This window comes from Coregonus clupeaformis, chromosome 20 (assembly GCF_020615455.1).
Source record: "Coregonus clupeaformis isolate EN_2021a chromosome 20, ASM2061545v1, whole genome shotgun sequence".
In the NCBI taxonomy this organism is placed as follows: domain Eukaryota; kingdom Metazoa; phylum Chordata; class Actinopteri; order Salmoniformes; family Salmonidae; genus Coregonus; species Coregonus clupeaformis.
Window position 1 is genome coordinate 29,561,730 of NC_059211.1, and position 22,290 is coordinate 29,584,019.

Consider the following 22,290-nt stretch of genomic DNA (forward strand, 5'->3'; position numbering starts at 1 on the left):
CAACAGTATCGATGAATTGTTCAATTAAATGTGGTGGATATATGTTCTACATCATTTGGATTAAACCAATAAACTGACAGACAATAGACCACATGTTACAGGCACAGCGGAGACCACTGTTTATAAACTTGTTATAACGCGCGGACATGTGCTCTTCCATCGATTAGTATGTCTAGGACAAACAGGAACAAGTAGCAAGCTAGGATAGCTACTGTTATCTAGTCCAAACGAAAGTCTCACAACCCAAATGTACTAACTACGATACCTCAAATTATATATTTGCAGTTACAAGACAGGCATGTTCCGTTTACACGTATATATCGGATATTAGCTGACAGAGACAAGCGATCACAGTGGTATGTGTGAGGCTCGAGCCATTGATCTCTATACTAGGTAGGTGGCCATTTTGACACCGTTGATTTCGTCTGCTGCTAGCTCCATTTATTATCCATGGCCGTTGACAGTTACACTTTTTGAGTTTCATTTGTCATCACGTCAAGTAATGCATGTATTGTATTTTATGTAGCTAGCTAATATAATACTATTGAAAGTTGCACCATGCGTAATCGTTCGTTGTTGGCAAGTCTCACTCATTCAATGGCCTACTAGCAGTAACGTTAGCTTGTACGTAATGCTTGTTTACAACCGAGCCTGCTAACTAGTTTGCTAGCTGCTAGCTATATTACATAACTCTAACTGCCCATTGCCATTCTCTTGCCTAAATGTTGTTTCTTAACAGTGTTGATCTGCTGCAAAGGTGTGAAGAAGTAATTTGAAAAGACGGCTGAGAAGTAAAGAAGAACACTTCGTTTTGTTAAATGCCAAGCCTTACAACACAACTTCAGCAACAATCTCTTCTGCCAGATGCTACAGCAAAGTCAGGATTGTACAATCTAGTAAAAGGCAGACAGTTGTTAGATATACTTTGAAAATTATATGAGTGACCTTTTATTAAGGAGAGTTGCCTCTGTATGACTCGAGTATAATTTTACAGCTAAGAAGTGAGTCAGTTTACATGAGTATGTGCTTTGAATGAATGGTGTATCTGACCAACACAACAGCCTAGGTTTTGCGTGTCTGAGGGTAAGATAAATGCAAGTGTGCACAGAACCAAATCTCCAGTACATTCTCTAGTGATACAACCTCTACAATAGCGAGTTAATGAGAATGTCAGGCTCCTTCTCACACCCTTCCCAGAAGAGTCAGGATTTAGTGTGTGTTGATTGATACTACTAACTAACACAATGCTAGTCACATCATAGCTATAGGCCCCCTTGGGTTTTGTTATGTGACTGAACCGTGACCCCCCGTTTCTCTCTGTCGTAGCCCTCAGGCTGTGTGGATGAGGTGAACACAGGCTTTTCGCTGTTTTCTCCTTGAAGCAGCACTGTGAGGTAGATTTTCATTTTTCAGAGAGTGTCCACTTCTGGAGACAGGATGTGTTGGTGAGGAGGAATCAGTGTCAGGGCCCGGCCGGCACAAAGTGCTGCTTCCATACACCTTTTGAGAACATAGAACAGTTGAGTTGACTTTCCTCACTGACTCACACAGACACAGATCCCTACTACATATGCGTGCTTTTCATTCATGTCTGACTGATTCAATCGAATCATCTTGACACCGGCCAAGACCTGCAGTACCAATAACTGTGCCAGTCTCCTTACCACCCTTCTTCACTCATCGCCTCACCCTGGAAACTGGAGTTTCTCTCTGCCAGGGGCTCTGTCTCTCTCAGGCTGAAGAGTGGTCCTCCCTCCTGGTCTGCCTCAGCTTAACACACCAGGGCTGGGCCAGCGGTACCAAGCGGAACACATACCACACTGACAGAGAGAAGGGCCACTGGACTACAGAGCTGACTACTCTGGGTAAGAAGGTGATTTGTTATGTCATTCTGGTCAAGCTGTCAGTGGGTACAATCAGTGTCCTCTCTTTATACTGAAGTGAAATGACACTAACTACCAAGTGATTTGGCAGAGTTTACATTTGCACACACTCAAAGAAACTGCAATGATGATCGATGTAAATCCTAATTCATTCAAATCATTCATTTTCATTATTTGGGTAAAGATGGATAAAGACTACCATAAATTGTCTGGCATAAGCAGCCTGAGATTATCTTGCATGAAACACCAACTCCTCTGAAGTAATACCGATTCACACTCATTTCTGTCTGATGTCTGTTATTGGAGGTCTGGCAGTGATATCCCTCTTTCCTTGCCTCTCCAGATCTTGGCCATGAGGTTTGATGCCACGCTCTACTGACGGGAGACACTGGACCTAAATGGCGCAGCATGACTTTGTTCCAGCCTGGCTTAACTTCTCCACTCCCCAGCCCGCCAAGGTAAGTGAGCAAGACCGGTACTGGCTGTCCTAGTCTGTTGCTCCTCAAGCAAGGGGGAAGGCTGATGACATCACGACTTTCCATCAAAACCTTGAAGTTTGCAGTTGTCTAAAAAACACTATTTTGCTGAAAAAGTTTTTTTTTTTTTTTTTTACCCTTTAAGCCAGGTGTACACTACACGATTTAGCTGTCCCAGACAAGTTTTTGAGATTGGAGACAAAATCCCCCTGTCGTTGCCCTCTCATGGTGTGTGAGCTAGTCAGAGACGCAATCTGAGTGCTACCGATCCCGTCTTTGAGCAGTCCCAGACGTCCCAATATTTTCAAACGTTTGATTTTATCGGCACAAAACCTGCAATGCTCTTGTAGTGTAACATGTGCAATGACAAGTTTTGAGAACAGTGATCAGCAATAGCCAATGAGAGCTCGCCAGTGAGATGACGTTGTTTTGAATCACCCAGAATGTGTAGACTTGAGCTGGAGCGATGACTACTTGCGTTTGTACTTGCCAAAGTCACTTTAACCAAAGTCAGTGTCAAATCATGTCAACTCTGAAGTTCACAAGCAATGTTATTTAATTCAAAATGTTGGCTAGATATTTCAACTCTGTATGGCAAGCGGGAATGAGGCTGCGTTAACAATCTATTCACATCATCACGGGACAGCGTGGTATGGAGAATCCTCACGACCAAGTGAAGAATCTTGTAGTGTGTGACCCCCGTCTGTGCCACATCGTTTAGTGAGCGCACCACTAAGTTGGCAAGACAACAAACAACAGGAAAGACAGTCGTTTAATGTGAGCGGCTCGGCGATGTTAGGATTTTGAAAGTTGTGTGTTGTACACCCGGCATTAGTATGTGTACTTTACAGTATTTATACTTGGAATATCACTTTTCAACCTTTATCAGGAGTTATCTTGAGCCTATTTGCAATGAGAATCCATGTGTTTATCCAGCGGAAATGCAGAAGTCTTTTCTTTTTCGCTGTGATGCAGCTCGTCAAAAATGTACGAATACAAACTTGAAATCACTGATTATCATGACAATTTAGCCCACTGGGTGAAACTCCTAGACAGCAGTTGTGAGTAGCCTGATTTTCCATTCCAGATATTGTCCATTTTACTTTGACCTGTCCTGTTTTTAGGATATACTGTATTGTTTGTTAACATGTCATATTCAACATTTTAATTGATTGAACGCCATTTAGGTTAGGCCAGGGGTGTCAAACTTAATTCATCAATCAAGTACGAGGGAGGAGCGAAAACCCACAGACACTCTGCCCTCCGTGGAATGAGTTTGACACCTGTGGGTTAGGCTATTTGATGGGAAAAAGGTGCATGATGTAAAAAGTGTCTCATTACATTGTCATAAAGTTGATCTCCAGCCTGTAGGCTACAGAAAACACCACTCTTTCTACCGTAGGCTATAGGCTACATCATTTACAATGCCTTCAGAAAGTATTCAAACCCCTTGACTTTTTCCACAGTCTGTTGTGTTACAACCTGAATTAAAAATGTATTAAATTGAGATTTTTGGTAACTGGCCTACACACAATACCCCATAATGTCAAAGTGGAATTATGTTTTTCGAAATGTTGACAAATGCATAAAAAAGGAAACACTGAAACGTCTTGAGTCAATAAGTATTCAACCCCTTTGTTATAAATAATAATAATATGCCATTTAGCAGACGCTTTTATCCAAAGCGACTTAGTCATGTGCGCATACATTTTTACGTATGGGTGGTCCCAGGGATCGAACCCACTACCCTGGCGTTACAAGCGCCATGCTCTACCAATTGAGCTACAGAGGACCACCACTTGTTATGGCAAGCCTAAATAAGTTCAGAAGTAATAATTTGCTTGACAAGTCACGTAATAAGTTGCATGGACTCACTCTGTGTGTAATAAGTGTTTAACATGATTTTTGAAAGGCTACCTCATCTCTGTACCCCACACATACAATTATCTGTAAGGTGCCTCAGTCGAGCAGGGAATTTCACACAGATTCAATCATAGGTTGTCCACTGCCTTACAAAGGGCACGTATTGGTAGATTTAAAAAAAACAGCTGACATTGAATATCCCTTTGAGCATGGTGAAGTTATTAATTACATTTTGGATGGTGTGTCAATACAACCAGTCACTTCCTAATTCAGTTGCCGGAGAGGAAGGAAACTGCTCAGGGATTTCACCATGAGGCCAATGGACTTTAAAACAGTTTCAGAGTTTAATGGCTGTGATAGGAGAAGACTGAGGATGGATCAACAACATTGTAGTTACTCCACAATACTAACCTAAATGAAAAGAAAGAAGCCTGTACAGAATAAAAATATTCCAGAACATGCATCCTGTTTGCAATAAGGTACTAAAGTAAAACTGCAAAAAATGTGGCAAAGAAATGAACTTCATGTCCTGAATACAAAGCGTTATGTTTGGGGCAAATCCAACACAACACGTCACTGAGTACCACTCTTCATATTTTCAAGCATTGTAGTGGCTGCATCATGTTATGGGTATGCTTGTCACCTGCAAGGACTAGGGAGTTTGATAATAATAAACAGAATAGAGCTAAGGACAGGCAAAATCCTAGAGGAAAATCTGGTTCCGTCTGCTTTCCAAGAGACACAGGGAGAAAATTCAACTTTCAGCATGACAATAACCTAAAACACAAGACTGGAGTTGCTTACCAAGTTTTGACTTAAATCTTCTTGAAAATCTATGGCAAGACTTGAAAATGGCTGTCTAGCAATTATCAAAAACCAACTTGACAGAGCTTGAATAATTCTGAAAAGAATAATGTGCAAATATTGTACAATCCAGATATGAAAATCTCTTAGAGACTTACCCAGAAAGACTCACAGCTGTAATCGCTGCCAAAGGTGATTCTAACATGTATTGACTCAGGTGGTTGAATACTTATCTAATCAAGGTATAGTGTTTTATTTTTCATAAATGTTATACAAATGTTAGAATCTTTCTACCACTTTGACATTAGAGTATTTTGTGTAGATTGTTGACAAAAAATTACAATTAAATCAATTTTATTCCCAATTTGTAACACAACAAAATGTGGAAAAAGTCAAGGTGTGTGAATACTTTCTGAAGGCACTGTATGTTAGATAATTTTTTGACGAAACGTTGGTGGAGTGCCTCAGCGGTGCGTCTCTCCAACAGCACCCTGGGTACTACACGGGGCAGCCTCAGCGCTCACCTAAATAGCCCATATGCCACAGGGTGAGATAAATGTTCATTGTTTTTGGGCCGAATTATGTAAGGTATATGTGTTGTTGGATGTTCGTCTTGGTCTGTTTAGCTCGGGAAATGTTCCAGAACCTCTCTAGGTCTCTCTTACAGGGCCGGCTTGCCCTAGGCCGCTGCCTAGAGAGGTGCTGGGGGTTAGGACAGGCATCCTATAATTCCTACTACAGACCAAGCTTTGTTTGCCCTGCTGTGCCTGGTTGAACTTTGACACCAAAGATATGTTGTGGTCTTGAATGACCCAGGTAGTCATGGCTGCCTGTCTCTGTTACATTTTCATTTTAGTCATTTAGCAGACGCTCTTATCCAGAGCGACTTACAGTTAGTGAATGCATACATTATTTTTTTCCTACCCCCTGTGGGAATCGAAATTGAGCTACATCCCTGCCCCTACCGTGGCAGATGCTGGGCCAATTGCGCGCCACCCCATGGGTCTCCCGGTCGCGGCAGAGCCTGGATTCGAACCAGGATCTCTAGTGGCACAGCTAACACTGCGATGCAGTGCCTTAGACCACTGCGCCACTCGGGAGACATGTAGAGGAGGATACACTATAGTCTTTATCACTACTTTCCAGTTGTATCACTTCTTTCTAGTAGCACTTGTCGGAATGCTGTAGCTGTTCAAATCATGGTTCAAAGTAATATGGATGACAGTGTAGACAGTTGTTTATTTTTTGGAGATTTAAGAAGTTTAAAGAATTTGATGTCTTAGTGCAGCTGGGGGTGGGCCATCCAGTGCATTAATACTGTATGTCAGGGCAGGATTTTATCAGATTTCAGTGGCATTTGGTTTGGTCATTTGGTGTTGTTGGTTGTGTCGTCATGGTGCCATGTAGTATGTTGATTTTGGTATTAGGGATGTGACAAATGGACAATTTTGCTTAACGTTTAAACTGCCATTTTCTTTTATTGGTGTTCCGTTAAAACGATAAGAAAAAATTCCACGTCAATTTAAAATGCAGAATAATGGTCGTGTTACGTACACTGCTCAAAAAAATAAAGGGAACACTAAAATAACACATCCTAGATCTTAACATAGTTGAATGTGCTGACAACAAAATCACACAAAAATGATCAATGGAAATCAAATGTATCAACCCATGGAGGTCTGGATTTGGAGTCACCCTCAAAATTAAAGTGGAAAACCACACTACAGGCTGATCCAACTTTGATGTAATGTCCTTAAAACAAGTCAAAATGAGGCTCAGTAGTGTGTGTGGCCTCCACGTGCCTGTATGACCTCCCTACAACGCCTGGGCATGCTCCTGGTGAGGTGGCGGATGGTCTCCTGAGGGATCTCCTCCCAGACCTGGACTAAAGCATCCGCCAACTCCTGGACAGTCTGTGGTGCAACGTGGCGTTGGTGGATGGAGCGAGACATGATGTCCCAGATGTGCTCAATTGGATTCAGGTCTGGGGAACGGGCGGGCCAGTCCATAGCATCAATGCCTTCCTCTTGCAGGAACTGCTGACACACTCCAGCCACATGAGGTCTAGCATTGTCTTGCATTAGGAGGAACCCAGGGCCAACCGCACCAGCATATGGTCTCACAAGGGGTCTGAGGATCTCATCTCGGTACCTAATGGCAGTCAGGCTACCTCTGGCGAGCACATGGAGGGCTGTGCAGCCCCCCAAAGAAATTCCACCCCACACCATGACTGACCCACCGCCAAACCGGTCATGCTGGAGGATGTTGCAGGCAGCAGAACGATCTCCACGGCGTCTCCAGACTCTGTCACGTCTGTCACATGTGCTCAGTGTGAACCTGCATTCATCTGTGAAGAGCACAGGGCGCCAGTGGCGAATTTGCCAATCTTGATGTTCTCTGGCAAATGCCAAACGTCCTGCACGGTGTTGGGCTGTAAGCACAACCCCCACCTGTGGACGTCGGGCCCTCATACCACCCTCATGGAGTCTGTTTCTGACCGTTTGAGCAGACACATGCACATTTGTGGCCTGCTGGAGGTCATTTTGCAGGGCTCTGGCAGTGCTCCTCCTGCTCCTCCTTGCACAAAGGCGGAGGTAGCAGTCCTGCTGCTGGGTTGTTGCCCTCCTACGGCCTCCTCCACGTCTCCTGATGTACTGGCCTGTCTCCTGGTAGCGCCTCCATGCTCTGGACACTACACTGACAGACACAGCAAACCTTCTTGCCACAGCTCGCATTGATGTGCCATCCTGGATGAGCTGCACTACCTGAGCCACTTGAGTGGGTTGTAGACTCCGTCTCATGCTACCACTAGAGTGAAAGCACCGCCAGCATTCAAAAGTGACCAAAACATCAGCCAGGAAGCATAGGAACTGAGAAGTGGTCTGTTGTCACCACCTGCAAAACCAGTCCTTTATTGGGGGTGTCTTGCTAATTGCCTATAATTTCCACCTGTTGTCTATTCCATTTGCACAACAGCATGTGACATTTATTGTCAATCAGTGTTGCTTCCTAAGTGGACAGTTTGATTTCACAGAAGTGTGATTGACTTGGAGTTACATTGTGTTGTTTAAGTGTTTTGAGCAGTGTATATATGACCCCTAGGGCCGGCAATGAAGTTACACTATATATCCAAAAGTATGTGGACACACCTTCAAATTAGTGGATTCGGCCATTTCAGCAACACGTTGCTGACAAGTGTATAAAATCGAGCACACTGCCATGCAATCTCCATAGACAAACCTTAGCAGTAGAATGGCCTTACTGAAGAGCTCAGTGACTTTCAACATGGCACCGTCATAGGATGCCACCTTTCCAACAAGTCAGTTAACCAAATGTATGCCCTGCTAGAGCTGCCCCGGTCAACTGTAAGTGCTGTTATTTTGAAGTGGAAACGTCTAGACGCAACAACGGCTCAGCCGCGAAATGGTAGGCCACACAAGCTCACAGAATGGTACCGCCCAGCTGTTCTCGGTTGCAACACTCACTACCGAGTCCCAAACTGCCTCGGGAAGCAACGTCATTATAATAACTGTTTGTTGGGAGCTTCATGAAATGGGGAAAGAAGTAATGTGGTGTGGGGAATTTAATGCCCACAACACACTTTGTGGGGGAAACGGATGGATGGAAATGGCCAAGTGATGGAAAATCTGGTAGAAATGAAAGATCTGGTGTGCCTGAATGATGGCCGAGGGACCAGGATTGATGTAGCCACAGGGAAAGAGTCTGCCTTGGACCTCACTCTGGTATCTAGTGCGATGGCAGGAATATGTGAGTGGGAGGTATGGGAGTTGACAGTAGGGAGTGATCATTACCCCATAGTATGTACAGCAGGCTGGAGGGAGGAGGAGGTGTTAGTGGATGGAGTAGGCAGGTGGGTGTTTGGAAGGGCAAAGTGGGATCAGTTTCAGGAGCTCAGTGAGCAGATGATGGCTCGGGTGGATATGAGAGGGGATGTGGATAGTATGAATAACTGGGTGAGAACAGCGTTAGTGGGGGCAGCTACTGAGGCTATACCTAAGAGTTCAGGGAGGAGGAGGAAAGCAGTCCCATGGTGGACGGAGGAGTGTGGGACAATGGTGAGGAGTAGGAACAGGGCATTTAGAGTACAGAAAAGGACGCATAACTTCCAACATCTGATTCAGTATAAGCAGGCCCAGGCCCTGGTGAGGAGAACTATCCGTCAGGCAAAGAGGTCATGTTGGCATCGGTTCTGTGACACCATTGGAAGGGCGACAAGTGTGGGGGATGATTAAGAGGATGAGTGGGGTCAGAAGGGAGTGGGATTATCCAGTGTTGATGAGTGGGGAGGATGTGGTAGTAGCAGATGAGGAGAAGGCAGAGATGATGGCCAAAGTGTTTGTCCAAGTGCATAGCTCGGCAAATTTGGCAGAGGGGGAGAGAGAGCACGAGAGACGAGCATCCTGGAGTGCTGGATAGGAGGGAGGATGTAAATGATGCGTTGAATGCACCATTTACCAGGGCAGAGGTGAAAAGAGCAATAGGAAAGGCTGGGTTAACTTCACCTGGGAAAGATGAGGTGTGCTATGTTATGTTGGCCCATCTTAGTGATGAGGCACTGGATAAGGTATTGGCGTTGTACAACAGAGTGTGGGAGGAGGGGAAACTACCAGGCAGTTGGAAGGAGGCAGTAGTGGTACCAATCCGGAAGCCCGGGAAGGACCCAACGAGACCAACAAGCTATCGGCCAATAGCTTTAACATCACATGTATGTAAGATTATGGAACGTATGATTACGGAGAGGCTAACTTACTTCCTGGAGAGCAGAGGGCTAGTATCGCCACATCAGAGTGGGTTCAGGAAGGGTAGGGGAACTATGGACCCAGTGCTCTGCTTAGAAGCAGTTCAGGAAGGCTCAGGTGAGCAAGGAGACTGTTGTAGCTGTCTTTTTTGATGTGGAGAAGGCATATGATATGATGTGTAGGGAGGGATTGTTAATCAAGCTTGATATTATGTTGGTAGAAGAACGTAAAACTGGATTAAGGATTTCCTGTTTGGAAGGTCTATCCAGGTGAGGGTGGGGAAGTCTTTATCAGGCAGATACCTGGTGGGTAACAGTACACCACAGGGGAGCGTGATTAGTCCTCTGTTGTTCTCAATCATGATCAATGATGTTTACTCTCAGGTACAGCCGGATATTGGCAGGTCGTTATTTGCAGATGATGGGGCCTTATGGAAGAGGGGAAGAAATGTGCCATACATAGTCAGGAAGGTACAGGAAGCAGTTGATGAGGTAGAGCGGTGGACATTAATGTGGGGATTCAGGTTCTCTGTAGAGAACTCAGACAGTGTTCTTTACCAGGAGGAAGGTGGGGGATGAGGTATGCTTGAGGTTATATGGGAGAAACTTGGAGAGGGTGGGGGCCTTCAGGTTCCTTGGGGTATACTTTGACACTAGACTGATCTGGGCAGAACACATTGAGAGAGGGGTGGGAAAGTGTAAGAAGATGCTAAATGAGATGCGCTGTCTGACGGGAAGGAGTGGGGGGCTGGGCATTCCTCATGGAGGACCATGAATGCTGCATTGATCCGATCTGTAATAGACTATGGCAGTATAGTGTATGGTTCGGCAGCCCAGACCGCATTGCAAAGGCTAGATGTCATACAGGGGCAAGGACTCAGAATATGTAGTGGGGCGTTTCGGACGTCCCCAGTGGCTGCATTACAGGTGGAGATGGGGGATATGCCATTGCAGATTAGGAGACAGCAGCTGGCAATGAATTATTGGGTCAACCTACAGGGACATGGGGTGTCTCATCCTGCAAAAGGGATTTTACAGGCATGCTGGGAACATGAGCGAAGACAGAACACGAGCTTTGGGTGGGTGGGTAATACCCAGGCAAAGGAGATGGGACTGTATGGAAGGGAGTTTAGTCCAATGGTAGCTATTCCTGTAAATCCCCCATGGCTACTCCCGCCTCCAGTAGTTGATCTAGAAGTGTTGGAGAGACTACAGAAAGCTAGGGAGAGTGTTGATCCATCTGATTTCTTTAAGAGACGTCTGGATACTGTGTATCAGGATTTTGTGGCCATTTACACAGATGGTTCAAAAGATCTAAGGACAGGACGTACTGGGTCAGCATTTGCAGTGCAGGAATGTGGGGTGGAAGTCAGGAAATTACATCTGGCTGTATCTACGGCGGAGCTGATGGCCATACTGTTGGCCTTGCAGTGGGTGGAGGAAGTTAAGCCAGACAGAGTAGTTATTTGCTCTGATTCATGTGCAGTGTTAATGAGTCTCTAGTCCTTAAGCTCACATAGCAGACAAAACCTGCTTTATGAGGTGCTACAAACCCATGGCAGGATTAAACAGATGGGTATACAGATAAGATTTACTTGGGTCCCAGCCCATGTGGGGGTGGAGGGGAACGAGGCAGTTGATGTACTGGCTAAACAAGCACTTAGTAGTGGGGATGTTGATGTTGTAGTTTCAATGAGCAAGGCAGAGGCAAAAAGCCTGATATGGACAGTGATGGTGCAGAGATGGCAGGAGCAGTGGAATAGAGATACTAAGGGCAGGCATTTATTTCAAGTACAGAGGAAAGTCGGCGAGGGTAGGTCGGCAGGAAGCAACAGAAGAGAGGAGGCTATTTTTACAAGATTAAGGGTGGGACACAGCCAGTTGAATAAGACCTTAAATGTGATAGGAAAGCGTCCAACAGGAAAGTGTGATTATTGCCAGGGAACAGAGACCGTGGAGCATGTATTGCTACAGTGTGGGCAGTATCAGATGGAAATGGAGAGGATGAGATCTAGTATGAGGGAGAAGGGGATACAATAAATTAGTTTAAAGAGTATATTGAGTAGAACGTCATTAGATATAGTCTCAAATATTTTGTTATCTTTTTTAAGAGCACCGGGGCAGGCAGGTAGGATTTACTTTATCCCTGTCTCTGGCCTACACTCCAGTAGGTGGCGGTAATGCACCATAACGTTGGATGCCAACCGCCGATAAACCCCACTGAAGAATAATAATTAATGAAATGGGTTTACGTTGCCATGCAGCAGCACACAAGCCTAATTTCACCATGCGCAATGCTAAGCGTCAGCTGGAGTGGTGTAAAGCTCGCCAACATTGGACTCTAGAGCAGTGGAAACGCGTTCTCTGGAGTGATGAATCACACTTCACCATCTGGCAGTCCGACGGACGAATCTGGGTTTGGCAGATGCCAGGAGAACGCTACCTTCCCAAATGCATAGTGCCAACTGTAAAGTTTGGTGGAGGAGGAATAATGGTCTGGAGCTGTTTTTCATGGTTAGGGCTAGGCCCCTTAGTTCCAGTGAAGGAGAATCTTAACGCTACAGCATACAATGACATTCTAGACGATTCTATGCTTCCAACTTTGTGGCAACAGTTTGGGGAAGGCCCTTTCTGTTTCAGCAGAAGGTCCATATAGAAATGGTTTGTCGAGATCGGTGTGGAAGAACTTGACTGGCCTGCACAGAGCCCTGACCTCAACCCCATCAAACACCATTGGGATGAATTGGAACACCGACTGCGTGCCAGGCCTAATCGCCCAACATCAGTGCCCGACCTCACTAATGCTCTTGTGGATGAATGTAAGCAAGTACCCACAGCAGTGTTCCAACATCTAGTGGAAAGCCTTCCCAGAAGAGTGGAGGCTGTTATAGCAGCAAAGGAGGGACCATTTTAATGCCCATGATTTTGGAATGAAATGTTTGACGGGCAGGTGTCCACATACTTTTGGCCATGTGGTGTATGTCTACCGTAACCCTAAACAGACATAGAACGCATCTACAGTAACATGTCGATAGCGACAATTGTTAACTTTTCAGACAAATCAAATAAAGTTACGCATCAGGTCTGTACCTTTTCAGACAGTAGAATTCTGCTCCGGGGTAAAATGTAATGTATTTTTTCCCTGACAACAATACACGTTGCTGATTGATGTGCAGCTATGTTGTTTTTGTATATATATTTTTTAATTGGAAGGTAGCTAGATGTGTTTTATTTCTACAAATTGTCTTGGTAAGTCACGGTATTTAACAAACTTTAAAGTACTTTTCTAGGAGAGAGTGGCCTGCTTGCAGCAGCTCGAGATTATTTGATTGACACTTCTGGTTGCCTAGTGATGGATTTTTGTCAGGTTTCAGAAGCGGCAAACCTTCATTACACACAAGTGAAAATGTCTGTTCATATCACCAGATAAGGTTTCGTGTCGTCATTTTAAAAAATTTAGTGTAGTCTACCCTAATAGACAGACTAACAAACATGCCGTAGCCCGAGTCGCTTTCAAGGGGACACCTTCCATTATGTCTGAAAAACATTATCGATACAGGCTACTGTAATTTAATATGAGGGTAAAACGAGGGTAAAAGTAGGCTCGCAAGACTGGCCCGAAGACATCGGTTCCATGAATAGGCTAGGATATTCTACACGCAACAGACCGAAGACTGAACACACACTTGCATCATTAGTGAAGAGACAGAGCAGGCAGGCCAGCGTGAGGGAGAGAGAGGCAGAAGCCTGCTCATACAGTGGGGAAAAAAAGTATTTAGTCAGCCACCAATTGTGCAAGTTCTCCCACTTAAAAAGATGAGAGAGGCCTGTAATTTATCATAGGTACACGTCAACTATGACAGACAAAATGAGAAAAAAAGATCCAGAAAATCACATTGTAGGATTTTTTATGAATTTATTTGCAAATTATGGTGGAAAATAAGTATTTGGTCAATAACAAAAGTTTCTCAATACTTTGTTATATACCCTTTGTTGGCAATGACACAGGTCAAACGTTTTCTGTAAGTCTTGCTGGTATTTTGGCCCATTCCTCCATGCAGATCTCCTCTAGAGCAGTGATGTTTTGGGGCTGTCGCTGGGCAACACAGACTTTCAACTCCCTCCAAAGATTTTCTATGGGGTTGAGATCTGGAGACTGGCTAGGCCACTCCAGCACCTTGAAATGCTTCTTACGAAGCCACTCCTTCGTTGCCCGGGCGGTGTGTTTGGGATCATTGTCATGCTGAAAGACCCAGCCACGTTTCATCTTCAATGCCCTTGCTGATGGAAGGAGGTTTTCACTCAAAATCTCACGATACATGGCCCCATTCATTCTTTCCTTTACACAGATCAGTCGTCCTGGTCCCTTTGCAGAAAAACAGCCCCAAAGCATGATGTTTCCACCCCCATGCTTCACAGTAGGTATGGTGTTCTTTGGATGCAACTCAGCATTCTTTGTCCTCCAAACACGACAAGTTGAGTTTTTACCAAAAAGTTCTATTTTGGTTTCATCTGACCATATGACATTCTCCCAATCCTCTTCTGGATCATCCAAATGCACTCTAGCAAACTTCAGACGGGCCTGGACATGTACTGGCTTAAGCAGGGGGACACGTCTCGCACTGCAGGATTTGAGTCCCTGGCGGCGTAGTGTGTTACTGATGGTAGGCTTTGATACTTTGGTCCCAGCTCTCTGCAGGTCATTCACTAGGTCCCCCCGTGTGGTTCTGGGATTTTTGCTCACCGTTCTTGTGATCATTTTGACCCCACGGGGTGAGATCTTGCGTGGAGCCCCAGATCGAGGGAGATTATCAGTGGTCTTGTATGTCTTCCATTTCCTAATACTTGCTCCCACAGTTGATTTCTTCAAACCAAGCTGCTTACCTATTGCAGATTGAGTCTTCCCAGCCTGGTGCAGGTCTACAATTGTGTTTCTGGTGTCCTTTGACAGCTCTTTGGTCTTGGCCATAGTGGAGTTTGGAGTGTGACTGTTTGAGGTTGTGGACAGGTGTCTTTTATACTGATAACAAGTTCAAACAGGTGCCATTAATACAGGTAACGAGTGGAGGACAGAGGAGCCTCTTAAAGAAGAAGTTACAGGTCTGTGAGAGCCAGAAATCTTGCTTGTTTGTAGGTGACCAAATACTTATTTTCCACCATAATTTGCAAATAAATTCATTAAAAATCCTACAATGTGATTTTCTGGATTTCTTTTTCTCAGTTTGTCTGTCATAGTTGACGTGTACCTATGATGAAAATTACAGACCTCTCTCATCTTTTTAAGTGGGAGAACTTGCACAATTGGTGGCTGACTAAATACTTTTTTTCCCCACTGTATGTTTTGGTAATCTGCATCTCGCAATGTCTTATTTTGCATACCTTGCAAATTCAAGTAGCCTAAAGCCTCTTCCTCTGTGGTTTTATTTTAATTACACAACTTCCCCAGGCCTTTATATCCTATCGGTTATAACACGGAAAATAATATGTTTTGTGATAATTGAACTGTGATTTTAATTAAGAAAAAACATCGTTTTTCGGTTAGGGATTTTTCTTAACGTTAAGGATCCCAACTTAATTTAAACGTTTACGTTCACACCCCTATTTGGTATATTGAAATAGCTTGTGAGGTATTGCTCTGAGTGGTTACTGAGGCTCTTATAAATGTGCCCCTCTGTCTCTCTTTCTGTGTCTCTTTCTCTATCTCTCTCTGTACATCTCTCTCTTTCCCTCTCTGTATCTCTCAGTCCCTTGCAGCGTTTGAGAGGCATGGAGAGAGTCTTGCCCGCGGTGATTCTCGGCCCGCTGTGAGCCGCCGCCGCCATAACTCCTCGGATGGCTTCTTCAACAACAACCCTCTCAGAGCACCTGCAGGTAGCACACATACACACACGGACTCACCCTACCTGACCCCAACACCCAAATCAAAGTTTATTAGCCACAGATATACAGATGTTAAAGCAGAGTTGACCAGTATGTGTGTGTGTTGGATGTATGTGGTCCAATGTATGTGGTCAGTTCTTAACCTTGATTTTCCTTTCCCCCTCCTCTGGTTGCTAGGTGATGGGTGGCACCATCCCTCTCTCCTGCGGCATGACTCTGTGGACTCAGGCGTGGCTAAGGGAGGGCAGGGGGGCCTGGGCAGCGGTCTCTGGGGGCAAGAGGGACCCCACCATGGGCGCCACCCCATGCGCCCTGTGCGGGATAGGGAGAGTGACAGGAAGCGACCAGGGCCCCACCACCAGCGCAACGGGACCTTCCACCCCCAGAAAGGAGGCTTCCTGCCAGTTGAGGGAGGCCATGAGGACAAGCTGAAGTTTGTGGAGGAGGATTTTGTGGGTGCCCTCTCATCTTTCTCTAGATTGTCTTTGCTTGAATTTAAAACAACTCCAAAGCTTTGGTTTATCAGGCTGTTGCAGAGAATTTTAAAATTGTTAGCGACCTGCTGGGTTATTACTATGTTTAAATTACTTCAGACAACGTTTGTTAAGTTAAGGGTGTTCTTGCTTTTTTCCTCAGCCCTCACTCAACCAATCAGAGAGCAGTGGGAAGCCGGTGGCCCAGCCTCATGCCGTAGGGACTCCTGTAGGAGTTTGGGGTGAGTACGGAGCTCTGCCGGTGACTGGCTTTGAAGGGGAGCATGCCTGATTGATTGATTGATTGATTGGTCGATCCTTCCCCCACAGAGCACCCTCCTAGTGCCAAGCAGACCATGACTAAGATGTTGGTCATCAAGAAGGTTTCCAAGGAAGACCCCAACGCTGCTTTCTCTGCTGGTTTCGCCAACACGACGGTACCCCACCTAACCAACGGCACCAAAACCCCTATCTCCTCATCCAGTGTCTACAAGAGCCTGGTGCCCAAGCCAGCTATCACCCCAACCAAGGTAGGTAAGCCCTAAATATAGTCACCTCCCCAGCCAAGGTAGGACCTCACTACTGCCATCTCTTCAACCAAGACCGGGTATAATCACTAGTCACATCCCCAGCCAAGGTAGGACCTCACTACTGCCATCTCCTTAACCAGGACAGGGTATAATCACTAGTCACATCCTCAGCCAAGGTAGGACCTCACTACTGCCATCTCCTTAACCAGGACAGGGTATAATCACTAGTCACATCCTCAGCCAAGGTAGGACCTCACTACTGCCATCTCTTCAACCAGGACAGGGTATAATCACTAGTCACATCCTCAGCCAAGGTAGGACCTCACTACTGCCATCTCCTTAACCAGGACAGGGTATAATCACTAGTCACATCCTCAGCCAAGGTAGGACCTCACTACTGCCATCTCTTCAACCAGGACAGGGTATAATCACTAGTCACATCCTCAGCCAAGGTAGGACCTCACTACTGCCATCTCTTCAACCAGGACAGGGTATAATCACTAGTCACATCCTCAGCCAAGGTAGGACCTCACTACTGCCATCTCCTCAACCAGGACCGGGTATAATCACTAGTCACATCCTCAGCCAAAATAATGAATCACTACTTGACTTTATTTTTTCCCTTTGCAGGCTGGTCCCTGGAAGCCAAGCGGGAGAGAAACCAAAAGCAGTTTTAATTTATCCGGCTGGGACTCCGCCTTCACCAGTCCTGCTGCCTCTGTGACCAAACCTCTTACGCCTGTCACTCCCCCGACCTACGGAACCCCCAAGGAGGTGAGTCTGACCTCTGACAGGGACCAGAGGGCAACTTACTTAAGCCAACAAGAGTGGGAGTCTGAAAACTGCTTTAGCATTCCACCACTGACCCACCCTTGATATGATACAATTTATTTCTGAAGACTTACAATTTATTTCATATGACCCTCTCCCCCCAGCCTCCCTCCAGCATCACCTCTCCCATCGACGTCACCCTTCCTCGTCTGAAGCTGATGCGTCGCAGCACCGACCGGAAGAGTGAGTTCCTGCGAGGCCTGAAGGATGAGAGGAACGGGGATGGGCCCACCTCTACCAGTCCCTCAGACCCTAAGGAGAACAGAGGAGACTTACAGGAGAATATGATCCCTCACACTCTCAGCGACTCAGACACAGATCACCTTTCCAGCTCGCTGGAGGCAGAACACAGGTAAGTTGCACCCACATGTACATACCCTCTCTTCCTTCACACCCCTCAGTGACTCAAACAGTAAGATCTTGAAGCTGAGTGGGGTGTGTTGGGTTGGGGCGCTGTAGAGCGGTTGACCCCTGGGGTCAGGGTGGGGCGACCAAGCTATATTGTGTGAAAGTAACGAGAGCCCTACATTATTCTGAAATGAATTCTATGGAGGCTTTGCTGTTGCTTTATGTATATGCATGTACACTGTACAAAACATTAAGGACACCTTCCTAATATTGAGTTGCACCCCCTTTTGCCCTCAGAACAGCCTCAATTCGTTGGGGCATGGACTACAAGGTGTCGAAAGCGTTCACAGGGATACTGGCCCACGTTGACTCCAATGTTTCCCACAGTTGTGTCAAGTTGGCTGGATGTCCTTTGGGTGGTGGACCATTCTTGATACACACGGGAAACTGTTGAGCATGAAAAACCCAGCAGCGTTGCAGTTCTTGACACACTCAAACTTGTGCGCCTGGCACCTACTACCACACCCCGTTCAAAGGCACTTAAATCTTTTGCCTTGCCCATTCACCATCTGAATGGCACACCTACACAATCCATGTCTCAAAGGCTTAAAAATCCTTCTTTAACCTGTTTCCTCGCCTTCATCTACACTATTTGAAGTGGATTTAATACTTAAGAATCTGAGTAACATAATACAAAATCCCCATCAAAATCTGTTAGTTTAAGATAGAGATATCAGGTTTTTTGCATGGGCTGCGTCTCAATCCACCGCATCCACCTATGTCGGCCTTAGGCATCTGCAGTGGAAGGTGGCCGAGCTACAGCGGTGTTTGCCAGACAATGAGTCATCCTGAAAATCAGTTCTCACGAAAACGCATGTAGCGTCCAAATGGTTTCCGTTTTGCTCTACGACCCCCACAAGTGTCACGGGACATGTCTGAAGTCGGTAATGCTGATGTGCCAACTTTTGTCTGTAGCGTCCGAACCGTTTGGGCTTCAAACTAATATGACCCCAATGTGGATGGGGAGACTCATTAACACGATGGTGTTCTCCGTTTTGCTCTACGACTCCCACAAGTCACGGAACTCGTCTGAAGGTAACCCATACAAACAAATGGAAGTATGGAGGTAGTTTTGTGCCAACAAAAATAAGGGGTTAAATATGTGTCCAAAAAAAACCATATTTCCTGAGCTTCATTACATTTTTTTTCTTTTTGTCCTAGATATAGGACAGACACTTCAAAGCTTGTTTGACCAGTGTTATGATGAGTTTCTCAGGTATCAAATAATCATTATACCATAAAAACATCATATCAACCAGTGATCTCCTCCTCTTCTGGTAGGTTGCTCAAAGCTATGGGCTGGCAGGAGTACCCAGAGAATGATGACAACTTCTTGCCCATCACTGATGCCGAGCTCCAAGAATTTCAAGCTAAAACTGAGAAGGTAAAAGCTATACATAGTTATTTACCTGTGTATACATGTGTTACTGTGAGCCTGTGCGTGGGTCTCTCTCTATAGCTAGGTTTCCATCCAATTGGCGACAGATTTTCAAGCAAATATTCAAAAATTAGCACCATGTGAAGTTCATCATAACTTATTTTGTCTGCCTATAAACCTTTCATGCTTTTCCATGTCGTGGTGGAAGGCCATAGACTGTGGTAGGCCTACAATGTGACATATCATTGCGGCGTGACTCCCAAGTTTACTTCAAAACGATGGCTATTATATCAATATATGCGCATAAAGGCATTTTCACCGCCATTTCACCATATCCCACCATGTCGAACAAACAAATTGTCGACATTTATGAATTTGGACCGACATTTCCTGTTTCCAATAGCCCTGTCGTGACTTCTTATGTGTCAGGTCTGCATGAAACGTTTGGAAACCTGGTTAGTGTTGTTATTAATCTAGCTGTCTGTTCTAGCTGAAGAGGAACGGGCTGGGCCAGAACGGTGTTCTCCTGAAGCCTCTTCTCAAGGGTGCGCCCCTGCCCCTGCTGTCCTGGAGAAACCCTGTTGAGCCTGAACTAGAAGAGGTCTCAGAGTCCGAGAGCACTAGCAGCAGCCAGACATCAGACGACGCAGACACCTAACATGCAGACACCCCTCCTCTTCTTCTTCCTCACGTCACGCTCCCTCGCTCATTGCACTCGTCTGTTTTACACTTCCTCGTTCACACGAGACTGTTCATTCAGACACTGGGGTGACAGAGAGGTCAGAGGTGAGGCCTGCCTGCCTGAGGGTCTTTCTGCTTGGTTTTCATTCTGTTTTTTCTTTCCTTTCTTTTTCTTTCTTTTGACCCCTGTTTGTTTGGTATTTTACTAGAAGCTAAAATGATTATTGAAAGCAAAACCCATCAGCATTTTTCTTTTGATTTTGTGATGAAAAAAGCTAACCCATGATGACATCAACCAAACCAATAATGATTTTACTTGCAAATGACTTCATCGATCAATACATTCTTTTGAAATATGGCTTTGACACCTGCTGTTGCTTAAACAATTTGTAGCATTTGTGTTGAGATGAAACAATCATTGTGAGCAGTTGATATTGACATTGCAGTCCCCTAAATAACCCTTCTGGATGTATTTAGGTTTGTTTTGTTTTGGTCCATTTAAAGCCGACAAATGGTAATGTCTTTGTCTTATTTGAACAGTGTAAGGCATGCGTTTGCTCATCATTATATTTTCTCCTAAGCAGTAGGAGAACAGTCATTTACAGTCATGGACCACCATTACTTTTATTGCAATACTGATTGAATGTAGCCAGGAAGGGCATAAAGAATAATAAAACAAAGTTTCAAAGTAATGGAAATGCCAATTTACCAAACTTATTCTGGAGAAAAACTAAATTATCCCATTGTAGCTGTTCAAGCTGATTATCTGTTCTTAGTTCACCAACCGCCATCATTTTCAGATGTGCAAAATTCCAAGTTCTGTGGTTGATAGAGTCCCCTGTAGCTCAGTTGGTAGAGCATGGCGCTTGCAACGCCAGGGTTGTGGGTTCGTTTCCCACGGGGGGCCAGTATGAAAAAATTTATGCACTCACTAACTGTAAGTCGCTCTGGATAAGAGCGTCTGCTAAATGACTAAAATGTAAAAATAGAGACTGTAAACTTGCAGCCCCCCAAATATTCCTATTTGTATTAAGATACAACCTGGTTTTCTTTCTTACATAAGGGACTGCTTTTGTAAATTATGCATTTACCAGATTTTGAAATTGCAGCTATTTTCCTGACTGGTAGAATGTTCAGCTGGCTTTACCACAGATTTAAGGCTCTTTGTTGGGTTTTTGTTTTATTTTCTAATTTGGTACAGCTGTAAATCCCACATTGATATATTTTTTTTTGCATATTGTTCTTGCAGCCTTGATATTCAGGGTGGATTGTAAAAATATATATAATACAAATTGTGAGTTTTGAAAAATGTAAGATTATTTTGATAACATTATTTACATATTTTTAAAGATAAGGTATCCTGAATGGGACTGTCTGTATGAGAAATAAACTACTGCATCTTGGAAAAATGTAATTGTAATAAATATTTTGCATCAGTTTGCCAAACATTTGTCTGCTTCTCTATCTAAGAATCAAAAATTATCCACAAGTGATTCGTTTAGTACTAGATTTATCCAGTGACACCTGTAAAATCAATTTGCGTAGTCAAAGATTATAGAGCTGATTTGAGAAGTCTGTGTTGAGGCCCTCCACTCCCCCACAACACAGCCATCAACATGGTGACTGTAACCAACAAACATAGACCTCACCAGAAGCATAACCAATCCTTTATGCACAAGAGTAAGCTAACCTTATACCTATGTTGATTTGGAGAAAGTGGTAAATAGATTAATGATAATAGCTGAGCTCATTTAGGAGTATATTTAATGTTCACTCTTTTGTGATACGTGGTGTGTGCTTTTGTTGTTGCCCAGTGAACTTGGTTAAACAGAGGCAGTGATGGAGAAATTGGGAGAGTTCAGCTGTCCTGCGTGTAGTATGGGATTCCGCTCCCTCCGACTCCTGGAGAAACATAAAGCATTGTTCTGTATCGGGAACAGCATTGGAGATCCCGTGGTGCTAAGACAAGGGCAGCCAGAGCGCACGGGAATCTATCCAGAACCGGGGCACACCCCTGATCTTATAAGGGTAAGTGCGTTGGCTCTTATAGTGGCCCTTGTAGTGTGTGTGTGTGTGTCTGTCTAACATTGATTGTTTCTGACAGCTGAGAGAGCAGAGCAGTATGCCCCTCCAGAACATGCAGGGGAGGACCAGTGCCACAGTATGGAGGGCTGGGAGAGAAGACAACCTACAGGCAGTGTGTCAGAGAGTCTAGCCTTGAGGAACCTCACTGAAGAGGTGCCTACCAACGCTCAATCCCACCCATCTAGACATGCAATACAACATAGTCACCTTGATAGTCCCTTTAATATTACAGAATATTA

At 44.9% G+C, this 22,290-nt stretch overlaps 1 protein-coding gene across 3 annotated transcripts; it reads left to right on the forward strand.

Annotated features, from left to right (window-relative positions):
- The first annotated feature begins 43 nt into the window (after positions 1 to 43).
- LOC121533843 (vasculin-like protein 1) lies at positions 44 to 20,872 on the forward strand. Of its 3 annotated transcripts, none has more exons than XM_045205456.1 (11): positions 44 to 393; positions 740 to 1,865; positions 2,227 to 2,341; positions 15,530 to 15,656; positions 15,843 to 16,117; positions 16,302 to 16,380; positions 16,469 to 16,668; positions 17,299 to 17,442; positions 17,604 to 17,851; positions 19,189 to 19,291; positions 19,776 to 20,872. In XM_045205456.1, the coding sequence occupies exons 3-11, from the start codon at positions 2,282 to 2,284 to the stop codon at positions 19,941 to 19,943; spliced, it is 1,404 nt and encodes a 467-aa protein (XP_045061391.1). In that variant the 5' UTR covers positions 44 to 393; positions 740 to 1,865; positions 2,227 to 2,281; the 3' UTR covers positions 19,944 to 20,872. The 3 variants fall into 3 exon arrangements, with proteins under 3 accessions (XP_045061391.1, XP_045061392.1, XP_045061393.1); XM_045205457.1 differs by lacking the exon at positions 44 to 393 and adding an exon at positions 401 to 624; XM_045205458.1 differs by lacking the exon at positions 44 to 393 and adding an exon at positions 402 to 499.
- Positions 20,873 to 22,290: the final 1,418 nt, after the last annotated feature.